At 53.5% G+C, this 14,696-nt stretch overlaps 1 protein-coding gene across 2 annotated transcripts; it reads right to left on the minus strand.

Moving 5' to 3' along the window:
• Positions 1–1,852: 1,852 nt before the first annotated feature.
• On the minus strand, positions 1,853–11,714 carry SNF8 (SNF8 subunit of ESCRT-II). 2 transcript variants are annotated; one of them, XM_030966391.1, is made up of 8 exons: positions 11,625–11,714; positions 11,021–11,071; positions 10,103–10,241; positions 8,756–8,860; positions 7,652–7,724; positions 4,493–4,634; positions 3,013–3,081; positions 1,853–2,109 (listed from the first exon to the last, which is right to left on the minus strand). In XM_030966391.1, the coding sequence occupies exons 1-8, from the start codon at positions 11,676–11,678 to the stop codon at positions 1,993–1,995; spliced, it is 750 nt and encodes a 249-aa protein (XP_030822251.1). In that variant the 5' UTR covers positions 11,679–11,714; the 3' UTR covers positions 1,853–1,992. The 2 variants fall into 2 exon arrangements, with proteins under 2 accessions (XP_030822251.1, XP_030822250.1); XM_030966390.1 differs by having other exon boundaries at positions 3,007–3,081.
• Positions 11,715–14,696: the final 2,982 nt, after the last annotated feature.

Below are 14,696 nucleotides of genomic sequence, written 5' to 3' on the forward strand. Positions count from 1 at the left end.
AGGGAAGGGAAGGGAAGGGAAGGGAAGGGAAGGGAAGGGAAGGGAAGGGAAGGAAGGGAAGGGAAGGGAAGGGAAGGGAAGGGAAGGGAAGGGAAGGTGCCACCTCCTCCGTGTCCCCTCTGTCCCCCCGGGGCCGGGCTGGGGAGCCTTTCCAGCCTTTCCAGCATTCCCAGGGCCGGGAATTCCGTGTCCCCCCAGCCCCTGCTGGACCTTTGAGCAAACGGAATTTTTAAGGACTGGAAATGGAGCCGGAAACAAAACAAAACAAAAAGCACACGAGGCCCTGGCAGATCTCTGCTGGTTTCTGTTGTACAGAAGAATTCCAATTATTATTCCTTTTTTTTTTTTTGGGATTTTTTTTTTGGGGGGGAGGTTTCCTTTTTTTTTTTTTTGGGGTTTTTTTTTGGGTTTTTCTTTGTGCAATAAAGTTTTGTTTTGGCACAACGGGGCCCGTGCTGTTCCTTAGTGGGAATTCTTACGGAATAAAAACTTCCCAGGGCAGCTTTCCCAGTTTTCCCGGTGCTGGGAGCCCAAATTCCAGAGCCCAAATCCCATTTCCCGCTGCAAACCCCTCCAAGGTTCCGCCCTCCGCCCCTTTTCCCTCATTTTCCCCAATCTGGGCCATTTCCACCCAAAGTTTGCGCAGGCGGCGGTTCCAGCAAGGGGATCCATCCCACAGAACTTGCCGAACTCTGGAACTTCTTACAAAACTTTTATTCCCGGTCCCGGGGTCCCTGGGATTGTGGGGACAGGAGGGATCCCGGGAGGGATTCCCGAGGATTCCAGGGGGATTCCCGAGGATTCCAGGAGGGATTCGAGATTCCAGGGGGATTCAGGGGGATCCGTTCCAGCCAGGATTCCCAGGAATTCCAGCCAGGATTCCAGGAGGGATCCCCAAGGATTTGCAGCTGGGAATTCGGGGATTCCCGGATTCCAGGAGGGATTCCGGATTCCAGGGGATTCAGGATTCCAGGGGGGATTCCCGGGATTTCCAGCTGGGAATTCCCAGGAGGGATTCCCAGGGATTCCCAGAGGGATCCCAGGAGCGATTCCTGAAGATTCCAGCCAGGATTCCCAGGAATTCCAGCCAGGATTCCAGGAGGGATCCCCAAGGATTTGCAGCTGGGAATTCCCAGGGATTCCAGGAGCAATTCCCGAGGATTCCAGGGGGGATTCCCGAGGATTCCAGGGGGGATTCCCGAGGATTCCAGGGGGGATCCCCGAGGATTTCCAGCTGGGAATTCCCAGGGAGCGATTCCAGGAGCGATTCCTGAAGATCCCACGAGATTTCCTGAGGATTCCCAGAGGGATCCGGGGGGGATTCCGGAGATTCCAGCCAGGATTCCAGGAGGGATCCCCAAGGATTTCCAGCTGGGAATTCCCAGGGATTCCAGGAGTGATTCCTGAAGATCCCAGGAGTGATTCCTGAAGATTCCAACAGGGATTCCCGAGGATTCCAGCCGGGATTCCCGGGAATTCCAGGAGGGGTTCACGGGCGCATCCCAGGAGGGGTTCCTGAGGATCCTGGGGGGGAATTCCAGCCGGGATTCCCGAGGAGTCAAGGGATTCCAGGGGAGATTCCCAAGGACTCAGGAGGGATTCCCTGGGGATTCGAGGGTTCCAGGAGGCAGGATCCCAGGAGGGATTCCCGGGGAGATTCCCGAGGATCCTGGGAGGGATTCCCGAGGGTTCCAGGAGGGATTTCCGAGGATCCCAGGAGGGATTCCCGGGGAGATTCCCGAGGATCCTGGGAGGGATTCCGAGACTCGGGGTTCCAGCCATTCGGGAGCGCCGCGCCCAAGATCCGGGATTCAGGCTGCAGTCGGTACGGTGGGAGCGGGTTCCAGCCGGGATTCCTGGGGACTCTGGGATGGATTCCCGGTGATCCTGGGGCGGATTCCAGCCGGGATTCCTGGGGATTCTGGGATGGATTCCCGGTGATCCTGGGGCGGATTCCAGCCGGGATTCCAGCCGGGATTCCAGCCGGGGCGCTCAGGTCCCGGCCGTGCCGTCCGGCCCGTGCAGCTCCGAGAAGAGCGGCAGGCAGAACTGCGGCTCGGCCGGGGCCTGCGCGTCCAGCCAGGCCATGCCCTCCTTCAGCAGGTGGTCCTGGAACGGGAAAAACGGGAAAAACGGCAAAAATGGGATTGGGAATGGGATTGGGAACCAGCCAGGGCATGGCCTCCTTCAGCAGGTGGTCCTGCAGGGAAAAATGGGAAAAATGGGATTGGGAATAATGGGAATAATGGGACTGGGAGCCAGCCAGGCCATGCCCTCCTTCAGCAGGTGGTCCTGAAATGGGAAAAATGGGAAAAACGGGAAAAATGGGATTGGGAATGGGAATGGACTGGGGATGGACTGGGGATGCACACAGATGTGCTGAGTTGCCGTTGCTGTTCCCATTCCCAGTTCCCCATTCCCAGTTCCCCATTCCCATTCCCATTCCCGTTCCCATTTCCAGTTCCCCATTCCCATTCCCAGTTCCCATTCCCATTCCCATTCCCATTCCCATTCCCAGTTCCCCATTCCCATTCCCATTCCCATTCCGTTCCCAGTTCCCCATTCCCAGTTTCCCAGTTCCCGTTCCCAGTTTCCATTCCCAGTTTCCCAGTTCCCAGTTCCCCATTCCCAGTTTCCCATTCCCATTCCCAGTTCCCCATTCCCATTCCCAGTTCCCCATTCCCATTCCCAGTTTCCATTCCCATTCCCAGTCTCCCATTCCCAGTCTCCCATTCCCAGTTCCCCATTCCCAGTTCCCCATTCCCAGTTTCCATTCCCATTCCCCCATTCCCATTCCCAGTTCCCCATTCCCAGTTCCCCATTCCCAGTTCCCCATTCCCATTCCCAGTTCCCGTTCCCAGTTCCCCGTTCCCAGTTCCCCATTCCCATTCCCAGTCTCCCATCCCTTCCCAGTTCCACCCCCCCCATTCCCAGTTTCCCAGTTCCCGTTCAGTTTCCATTCCCAGTTTCCCAGTTTCCATTCCCGGCATTCCCAGTCCCACCTACCAGCACCTGCTTCGCTCTCTCCGTCTCCCACCCGAGGCTGTCCCGGATCTCGCTGACTGTCACAAATCCCTTTTTCTGGGGAAAAAAAAACCAGGAAAAACCAGGAACAATCGCTCAGGGCTCGAATCCAGGGCCACGGTGGGCTCCGTGCTCAGCCATTCCCAGTAAATCCCAGTATATTCCCAGTATAATCTCAGTGCATTCCCACCTCAGCCAGCTGCAGCACCTCCGTGTGCTCTGTGTTTTCCCAGTATTCCCAGTATATTCCCAGTATAATCCCAGTATTCCCAGCATTTCCACCTCGGCCAGCTGCAGCACCACCATGTACTCCATGCCCAGCCATTCCCAATTCCATTCCCAATCCCAGTAAATCCCAGTACAATCCCAGTATAAATCTCACCTCGGCCAGCTGCAGCCCCACGGTGTGCTCCATGTTTTCCCATTCCCAATCCCATTCCCAATCCCAGTATTCCCAGTACAATCCCAGTATTCCCAGTTCCCCACCTCGGCCAGCTGCAGCACCTCCGTGTGCTCCATGTATTCCCAGTATTCCCAGTATAATCCCAGCCATTCCCAGTACAATCCCAGTATATTCCCAGTTCCCCACCTCGGCCAGCTGCAGCACCACGGTGTGCTCCATGCCCAGCCATTCCCAATCCCATTCCCATTCCCAGTATAATCCCAGTATAACCCCAGTACAATCCCAATACAATCCCAGTGCATTCCCACCTCGGCCAGCTGCAGCACCACTGTGTGCTCCATATTTTCCCGGTATTCCCAGTACAATCCCAGTACAATCCCAGTACAATCCCAGTATATTCCCAGTACAATCCCAGTACAATCCCACTACAATCCCAGTATTCCCAGTATAATCCCACCTCGGCCAGCTGCAGCACCACGGTGTGGTCCATGCCCAGCCATTCCCAGTACAATCCCAGTACAATCCCAGTACATTCCCAGTACAATCCCAGTACAATCCCAGTACAATCCCAGTATTCCCAGTACAATCCCACCTCGGCCAACTGCAGCACCACCATGTGCTCCATGTTTTCCCACTCCCAGTAAATCCCAGTATAATCCCAGTACAATCCCAGTACAATCCCAGTACAATCCCAGTATATTCCCAGTACAATCCCAGTACAATCCCAGTATTCCCAGTATAATCCCACCTCGGCCAGCTGCAGCACCACGGTGTGGTCCATGCTCAGCCAATCCCAGTACAATCCCAGTACAATCCCAGTACAATCCCAGTATATTCCCAGTACAATCCCAGTATTCCCAGTGCATTCCCACCTCGGCCAGCTGCAGCACCACGGTGTGGTCCATGCCCAGCCATTCCCAGTACAATCCCAGTACATTCCCAGTACAATCCCAGTACAATCCCAGTTCCCACCTCGGCCAGCTGCAGCACCACGGTGTGGTCCATGCCCAGCCATTCCCAGTACAATCCCAGTACAATCCCAGTATAATCCCAGTACAATCCCACCTCGGCCAGCTGCAGCACCACCGTGTGGTCCATGCTCAGCTCGGCCGGCACCGACTGCACCAGCACCGTTCCCCCCACGGGGATGAGCCCGAAGCCGCTGCCCAGCACCTTCAGCTTCCGGATGGCGCGCAGCAGGTCGTCCCTGCGGGGACACGCGGACCAGAGCGCTGCCGGGCCGCCCCAAAAATAACGGGAATGGCCCCAAAAATAACGGGAATGACCCAAAAATAACGGGAATGACCCCAAAACACGGGAATGACCCCAAAAATAACGGGAATGACCCCAAAACACGGGAATCCCTCCCTAGGGAAACACACACCCCAAAGGGCTCCCCAGGCCGCCCCAAAAATAACGGGAATGACCTCAAAAATAACGGGAATGGCCCCAAAAATAATGGGAATGACCCAAAAAATGGGAATCACCTCAAAAATAACGGGAATGGCCCCAAAACACGGGAATCCCTCCCTGGGGACACACACACCCCAAAGGCCTCCCGGGGCGCCCCAAAAATAACGGGAATGGCCCCAAAAATAACGGGAATGGCCCAAAAATAACGGGAATGGCCCCAAAAATAACGGGAATGGCCCAAAAATAATGGGAATGGCCCCAAAAATAACGGGAATGGCCCAAAAAACGGGAATCACCTCAAAAATAACGGGAATGTCCCCAAAAATAACGGGAATCACCTCAAAAATAATGGGAATGACCCCAAAAATAACGGGAATCGCCCCAAAAATAACGGGAATGGCCCCAAAAATAACGGGAATGACCCAAAAATAACGGGAATGACCCCAAAAATAATGGGAATGACCCCAAAAATAACGGGAATCGCCCCAAAAATAATGGGAATGACCCCAAAATAACGGGAATGGCCCCAAAAATAACGGGAATGACCCAAAAATAACGGGAATCGCCCCAAAAATAACGGGAATGCCCCAAATAACGGGAATGACCCAAAAAATGGGAATCACTTCAAAAATAACGGGAATGACCCCAAAAATAACGGGAATGACCCAAAAATAACGGGAATGACCCCAAAAATAACGGGAATGGCCCCAAAAATAACGGGAATGGCCCCAAAAATAATGGGAATCACCTCAAAAATAACGGGAATCGCCCCAAAAATAACGGGAATGGCCCCAAAAATAACGGGAATGGCCCCAAATATAACGGGAATCGCCCCAAAAATAACGGGAATCGCCCCAAAAATAACGGGAATGGCCCCAAAAATAACGGGAATGGCCCCAAAAATAATGGGAATGACCCCAAAAAACGGGAATCCCTCCCTGGGGACACACACACCCCACAGGGCTCCCAGGCCGCCCCAAAAATAACGGCAATGACCCCAAAAATAACGGGAATGACCCAAAAATAACGGGAATCACCTCAAAAATAACGGGAATGGCCCCAAAAATAACGGGAATGGCCCCAAAAATAACGGGAATGACCCAAAAATAACGGGAATGACCCCAAATAACGGGAATGACCCAAAAATAACGGGAATGGCCCAAAAAATGGGAATCACCTCAAAAATAACGGGAATGACCCAAAAATAATGGGAATGACCCCAAAAATAATGGGAATCCCCCAAAAATAACGGGAATGGCCCAAAAAATGGGAATCACCTCAAAAATAACGGGAATGGCCCCAAAAATAACGGGAATCACCCCAAAAATAACGGCAATGACCCCAAAAATAACGGGAATGACCCCAAAAATAACGGCAATGACCCCAAATAACGGGAATGACCCAAAAATAACGGGAATGGCCCAAAAAATGGGAATCACCTCAAAAATAACGGGAATGACCCAAAAATAATGGGAATGACCCCAAAAATAATGGGAATCGCCCAAAAATAACGGGAATGGCCCAAAAAATGGGAATCACCCCAAAAATAACGGGAATGACCCAAAAATAACGGGAATCGCCCCAAAAATAACGGCAATGACCCCAAAAATAACGGCAATGACCCCAAAAATAACGGGAATGGCCCCAAAAATAACGGGAATCACCCCAAAAATAACGGGAATCACCCCAAAAATAATGGGAATCACCCCAAAAATAATGGGAATGACCCCAAAACCGGGAATCCCTCCCTAGGGAAACACACACCCCAAAGGGCTCCCCAGGCCGCCCCAAAAATAACGGGAATGGCCCCAAAAATAACGGGAATCACCCCAAAAATAACGGCAATGACCCCAAAAATAACGGGAATGACCCCAAAAATAATGGGAATGGCCCCAAAAATAACGGGAATGACCCAAAAAAACGGGAATGGCCCCAAAAATAACGGGAATCACCCCAAAAAAAACGGGAATGGCCCCAAAAATAACGGGAATGGCCCCAAAACACGGGAATGACCCCAAAACATGGGAATTGCCCCAAAAAATGGGAATCGCCCCAAAAATAACGGGAATGACCCAAAAATAACGGGAATGGCCCCAAAAATAACGAGAATGACCCCAAATAACGGGAATGACCCAAAAAAAAAGGGAATGGCCCAAAAATGGGAATCACCTCAAAAATAACGGAATGGCCCCAAAAAAACGGAATGACCCCAAAAATAGGGAATGACCCAAAAAACCCGGGAATCCCCCAAAAATAACGGCAATGCCCCAAAAAACGGGAGCCCCAAAAAACGAATGACCCCAAAAATAACGGATGACCCCAAAAATTAGGGGAATGGCCCCAAAAATAACGGGGAACGCCCCAAAAATGCGGGAATCGTGAGGGAGCCCAAAAATAACAGGGAATGACCCCAAAAAATCAGGGGAATGGCCCCAAAAATAATGGGAATGACCCCAAAAATAACGGGAATCGCCCCAAAAATAACGGGAATCGCCCCAAAAATAATGGGAATGGCCCCAAAACACGGGAATCCCTCCCTGGGGACACACACACCCCAAAGGGCTCCCCAGGCCGCCCCAAAAATAACGGGAATGACCCAAAAAACGGGAATGACCCCAAAACATGGGAATTGCCCCAAAAAACACGAATTCCCAGGGGATTTTGGGGAATTCTTGAGGGATTTTGGGGGATTCCCAGGGGATTTTGGGGGAATTCCCGAGGGATTTTGGGGAATTCCCGGGGATTTTGGGGGATTCCCGGGGATTTTGGGGAATTCCTGAGGGATTTTGGGGAATTCCCAGCCGCACTCACGCACTGACGTCCTGAGCGAACTTCCCGCGGCCCTTGAGCACCTGCTGCTGCAGCTCCTCCAGCGTGATCAGCCCTGCAGCACCAGCCCAAAACGGGCGTTTGGGGGAAATTTTAGGGATTTTTTTTTTTAAGGATTTTTTGGGGATTTTTGGGGGATTTTTTTTTTATTTTTTGGGGGGATTTTTTGGATTTTTTTGGGATTTTTTGGGATTTTTGGGGATTTTTTTATTTTAGGGGGATTTGGGGGGGTTTTTTTATTTTTTGGGGATTTTTTGAGGGATTTTTTTGGATTTTTTTTTTTTTGGGGGGGGGATTTTTTGGGCGGATTTTTTTTGGATTTTAGGGGATTTTTGGGGGGGGGATTTTTTTGGATTTTTGGGGGTTTTTTTTAAAATTTTTGGGGGCAGGTGGATTCCTGGGATCAGGGATGATGGATCCCTGGGATCAGTGGATCCCTGGCTCAGTGGATCTCTGGGATCAGTGGATCTCTGGGATCAGTGGATCTTTGGGATCAGTGGATCCCTGGCTCGGTGGATCCCTGACTCAGGGATGGATCCCTGTCTCAGTGGATCTCTGGGATTAAGGATGATGGCTCCCTGTCTCGGTGGATCCCTGTCTCAGTGGATCTCTGGGATCATTGGATCCCTGTCTCAGTGGATCCCTGTCTCAGTGGATCCCTGGCTCGGTGGATCCCTGGCTCGGTGGATCTCTGGGATCAGTGGATCCCTGGCTCGGTGGATCCCTGGGATCAGTGGATCCCTGGCTCGGTGGATCCCTGTCTCAGTGGATCTCTGGGATCAGTGGATCCCTGGCTCGGTGGATCCCTGGCTCGGTGGATCTCTGGGATCAGTGGATCCCTGTCTCCGTGAATCCCTGTCTCAGCGGATCCCTGTCTCAGTGGATCTCTGGGATCATTGGATCCCTGTCTCAGTGGATCCCTGGCTCAGTGGATCTCTGGGATCAGTGGATCCCTGTCTCAGCGGATCCCTGTCTCAGTGGATCCCTGGCTCGGTGGATCCCTGGGATCAGTGGATCCCTGTCTCGGTGGATCCCTGTCTCAGCGGATCCCTGTCCCAGGGCTCCCCGCCCGTGCCCCGTGCCCACCTCCGTTGCGGTGCCGCAGCGCCAGGCACACCTCGATGATCTGCACGCCCAGCTCGTAGTAGAAATCTCCGACCCCGAGCACCTCGGCCCAGAAGCCCTTCCCGGCTGGGGGGGGGGGGAACCCGAGCTCAGAGCCGGGACACCGGCTGGGGTCTGTGCCCCCCAATGTCCCCGTGCTGTCCCCCCAATCCCCTGCCTTTGTCCCCTTCCTGTCACCCCACTGTCCCCCCAATCCCCTGCCCTTATCCCCCCCTTGTCCCCCCGTTATCCCCCCTCCTGTCACCCCATTCCCCTGCCCTTATCCCCCCATTGTCCCCCCATTATCCCCCCATTCCCCTGCCTCTATCCCCCTCCTGTTATCCCATTATCCCCCCCTTGTCCCCCTGCTGTCCCCCCTCCTGTCACCCCACTGTCCCCCCATTATTCCCCCGTTCCCCCCCATTATCCCCCCTGCTGTTTCCCATTGTTCCCCCTGCTCTGCCCCGCCCTGTCCCCCCCATTGTCCCCCTGCTGTCCCCCCTGTTATCCCCCCTTGTCCCCCCATTGTCCCCCCACTATTCCCCCATTCTCCTCCTGTCCCCCCCATTGTCCCCCTGCTGTCCCCCCTGTTATCCCCCCCATTGTCCCCCACTATCCCCCATTCCCTCCTGTCCCCCCATTTCCCCTGCTGTCCCCCTGTTATCCCCCCTGCCATCTCCCACTGTCCCCCCCATTGTCCCCCCTGCAGTCCCCCCCACTGCCCCCGCTATCCCCCATTCCCTCCTGTTACCCCCGTTATCCCCCCTGCTACCGCCCTCATTGTCCCCCCATTGTCCCTCTGTCCCCCTGTCCGTCTGTCCCCTCACTGTCCCCCTGCTGTCCCCCGTTCTCCCCCCTACTATCCCCCCATTGCCCCTTCATTGTCCCCCCACTATTCCCCCCATTCTCCTCCTGTTACCCCCGTTATCCCCCCAGCTACCGCCCTCATTGTCCCTCTGTCCCCTGTCCGTCTGTCCCCCCATTGTCCCCCTGCTGTCCCCCATTCTCCCCCGTGCTATCCCCCTTATTGTCCCCCTGCTGTGCCCCCCATTCCACTCCTGTTCCCCCCCTCACTGTCCCCGCTGTCCCCTCATTGTCCCCCCATTGTCCCTCTGTCCCCCTGTCCGTCTGTCCCCCTGCTGTCCCGTTATCCCCCCTGCTGTCCCTCATTGTCCCCCCATTGTCCCTCTGTCCCCCTGTCTGTCCCCCTGTCCGTCTGTCCCCCTGCTGTCACCCCCATTCCCCCCCCATTGTCCCCTGTCTGTGCCCCGGTTATTTCCCCGTTATCCCCCCCCCTGTCCGTCCGTCCGTCCGTCCGTCGGCGCTCACAGGCCAGCGGGTCGACGCCGATGGCGGCGCACATGTGCTGGAACTGCAGCCGGAACTCGGGGCTGCGCCGGATCTCCTGCTTGTGCTTGCTGGCAAAGGCCTGCAGGTGGGTCCGGAACGTCTCCAGCTGCTTGGACATCTGCGACAGACGGACAGACGGACATGGGACACGGGGATGGACGGGGACACAGGACTGGGACACGGGGATGGACATGGGGACATGGGACTGGGACACGGGGACACGGCAATGGGCTGTGCTCGCTGGCAAAGGCCTGCAGGTGGGTCCGGAACGTCTCCAGCTGCTTGGACATCTGCGACAGACGGACAGACGGACAGACGGACATGGGACACGGGGATGGACAGGGGACATGGGGATGGGACATGGGGATGGGACACAGGGACACGGCAATGGGCTGTGCTCGCTGGCAAAAGGCCTGCGGTGGCGTCCGAACGTCTCCAGCTGCTTGGACATCTGCGACAGACGGACAGACGGACATGGGGATGGACAGGGGGACATGGGGATGGACACGGGACGGCTTTGATGCGGTGGCCCTGAAACACCAGGCCGGACATGGGACACGGGGATGGACAGGGGGACACGGCAATGGGCTGTGCTCGCTGGCAAAGGCCTGTGGGTGGGTCTGGGATGTGTCCAGCTGCTGGGACATCTGGGACAGACGGACAGACGGACAGACGGACAGGGACATGGGGATCAGGGGCGGGACACGGGGACAGCGGGAATGGGAACGGCGGGAATGGGAGTGGGGACGGAGCAGCGGGAATGGGGAGTGGGCTGGGAATGGATGGGGAGGGACACGGACAGAGTCACGGACACGCACGGACACGGACAGAGTCACGGACAGACACGGACACGGACAGAGTCACGGACACGGACAGAGTCACGGACAGCACTCGCACCTGCGCCAGCTGATCCTCAGCCAGGACCGTGCCGCGCTCCTTGTACTTGGCCTGGGGGGAGAGAACGTGAGGGCACGGCCGGGACAGGGCCGAACCGGGACAGCCCTGAACCGGGACAGCCCCGAACCAGGACAGCCCGAACCGGGACAGGCCCGAACCGGGACAGCCCGAACCGGGACAGCCCGAACCGGGACAGCCCGAACCGGGACAGCCCGAACCGGGACAGCCCCGAACCGGGACAGCCTGAACCGGGACAGCCCGAACCGGGACAGCCCGAACCGGGACAGCCCCGAACCGGGACAGGCCGAACCCAGAGCAGCCCGAGCCGCCCATCCCGGTGCGGGAGTTTCTCCCTGTGGGCTCCGGGCCGGGGCTCCGGGGTTCCCCTCACAGCTCCCAGCGCCCGGACCGAGCCCCGACCCCTGCGGGCCCCGCCGCGGCGCGGTGCCCCCGCTGTCCGTCTGTCCCGCTGTCCGTCTGTCCCGCTGTCCGTCTGTCCCGCTGTGTGTCCCGCTGTCCGTCTGTCCCGCTGTCCGTCTGTCCCGCTGTGTGTCCCGCTGTCTGTCCGCGTCTGTCTGTCCCGCTGTCCGTCTGTCCCGCTGACCTCGGTCAGTTTCCTCCTGGCGATCGCCCCCGCCCCCACCCCCCGCCGGTGCATCCCGGGCCCGCCGCCGCCGCCGCCGCCGCGGACACGTCATCGGCCGCGACGCGGAAACGTCATCGGGCGCGACGCGTGACGCAATCGAGCGCGACGCGCGTCGTCTCAAACGCGCCGCCTGACGTCATCGAGGGGCGCCGCGCGCAGGAAGGGCTCCGCCCCCCCCCTCGGGAAAGATGGCGGAACGGCCGGGAGGGAAAGGGTTAAAGGTTAAAGGGTTAAAGGTTAAAGGTTAAAGTGTTAAAGGTTAAACGTTAAAGGGTTAAAGGTTAAATGGGATTGTTCTTAGGTTAATTTTTGAATTTTAATTTTTATTACATTATTATTATTGTTGTTGTTATTATTATTATTATTATTATTATTATTATTATTATTATTATTATTATTATTATTATTATTATTATTATTAGCGGACAGACGGACGGACGGACAGACACCGGGAACAGGACAGACGGACGGACAGACAGTGGGAATGGGAACGGGACAGACAGACACTGAGAACGGGACAGACGGACAGACAGTGGGGACCAGGACAGACAGACAGACGGACAGACACCAGGGACGGGACAGACAGACAGACGGACACTGGAGAACGGGGCAGACGGACAGACAGACAGACGGTGGGAATGGGAACGGGACAGACAGCGGGGAACGGGACAGACGGACAGACCCCGGGAATGGGGCAGACAGACGGACAGACAGTGGGAACGGGACAGACAGACGGACAGCGAGGAACGGGGCAGACAGACAGACAGAGAGTGAGAATGGGACAGACAGACACTGGAGAACAGGACAGATGGACAGACGGACACTGGGGAACGGGACAGACGGACAGACAGACAGCGGGACCAGGACAGACAGACAGACACTGAGAACGGGACAGACAGACAGACAGACAGACGGTGGGAATGGGAACGGGACAGACGGACAGACGGACACTGGAGAGCAGGACAGACGGACAGACAGACAGAGACCAGGAACGGGACAGACAGCAGGAATGGGAACGGGACAGACGGACAGACAGACACCGGGGACGGGACAGACAGACAGACAGCAGAAACAGGACAGACAGACGGACAGAGAGTGAGAATGGGACAGAGACACACTGGGGAACGGGACAGACGGACAGCGGAAGAGGACAGGACAGACGGACAGACGGACACTGGGGAACGGGACAGACGGACAGACAGACAGACGGTGGGGAACGGACAGACGGACAGACGGACTGCAGGGAATTGGGAATTGGTTGGATTTGATCCCTTCCCAACCCCAGCCCCAAAGCCTCGAATGAATTCCATTTTCATTTAATAATTTCTTTTCATTTCTTTTCATTCCCCAAACCCTGAATTCCTTCCCCAATCCCAGCCCCAAAGCTGGATTTATTTTAACTCCATTTCCTTTTAATAATTTCTTTTTCATTTCTTTTCATTCCTTTCCCAATCCCAGCCCTAAAACCTCGAATGAATTCCATTTTCATTTAATAATTTCTTTTCATTTCTTTGAACTCCCCAACCCCGGATTTATCCGACCCCAGGAATTCCATTTATTGTCAGGGAAATTCCATTTATTGTCGGCAAAATTCCATTTATTGTCGGCAAAATTCCATTTATTGTCGGGCAAAATTCCATTTATTGTCAGGGAAATTCCATTTATTGTCGGCAAAATTCCATTTATTGTCGGCGAAATTCCATTTATTGTCGGCAAAATTCCATTTATTGTCAGGGAAATTCCATTTATTGTCGGCGAAATTCCATTTATTGTCGGCAAAATTCCATTTATTGTCGGGGAAATTCCATTTATTGTCAGGGAAATTCCATTTATTGTCGGCAAAATTCCATTTATTGTCAGCCAAATTCCATTTATTGTCGGGGAAATTCCATTTATTGTCGGCGAAATTCCATTTATTGTCGGGAAATTCCATTTATTGTCAGGGAAATTCCATTTATTGTCGGCAAAATTCCATTTATTGTCAGGGAAATTCAATTTATTGTCAGGGAAATTCCATTTATTGTCGGCAAAATTCCATTTATTGTCGGCAAAATTCCATTTATTGTCAGGAAATTCCATTTATTGTCGGCAAAATTCCATTTATTGTCAGGAAAATTCCATTTATTGTCCGGGAAATTCCATTTATTGTCGGCAAAATTCCATTTATTGTCAGGAAATTCCATTTATTGTCGGCAAAATTCCATTTATTGTCGGCAAAATTCCATTTATTGTCAGGGAAATTCCATTTATTGTCGGCAAAATTCCATTTATTGTCGGCAAAATTCCATTTATTGTCAGGGAAATTCCATTTATTGTCAGCGAAATTCCATTTATTGTCAGGGAAATTCCATTTATTGTCGGCAAAATTCCATTTATTGTCGGAAATTCCATTTATTGTCGGCAAAATTCCATTTATTGTCGGCAAAATTCCATTTATTGTCGGCAAAATTCCATTTATTGTCGGGAAATTCCATTTATTGTCGGCAAAATTCCATTTATTGTCAGGGAAATTCCATTTATTGTCAGGGAAATTCCATTTATTGTCGGCAAAATTCCATTTATTGTCGGCAAAATTCCATTTATTGTCCGGGAAATTCCATTTATTGTCAGGGAAATTCCATTTATTGTCAGGGAAATTCCATTTATTGTCGGCGAAATTCCATTTATTGTCGGCAAAATTCCATTTATTGTCGGGGAAATTCCATTTATTGTCGGCAAAATTCCATTTATTGTCGGGGAAATTCCATTTATTGTCGGCAAAATTCCATTTATTGTCAGGGAAATTCCATTTATTGTCAGGGAAATTCCATTTATTGTCGGCGAAATTCCATTTATTGTCGGCAAAATTCCATTTATTGTCGGCAAAATTCCATTTATTGTCAGGGAAATTCCATTTATTGTCGGGGAAATTCCATTTATTGTCAGGGAAATTCCATTTATTGTCAGGGAAATTCCATTTATTGTCGGAAATTCCATTTATTGTCGGGGAAATTCCATTTATTGTCGGCAAAATTCCATTTATTGTCGGCA

The sequence above is a fragment of the Camarhynchus parvulus genome, chromosome 27 (genome assembly GCF_901933205.1).
Source record: "Camarhynchus parvulus chromosome 27, STF_HiC, whole genome shotgun sequence".
In the NCBI taxonomy this organism is placed as follows: domain Eukaryota; kingdom Metazoa; phylum Chordata; class Aves; order Passeriformes; family Thraupidae; genus Camarhynchus; species Camarhynchus parvulus.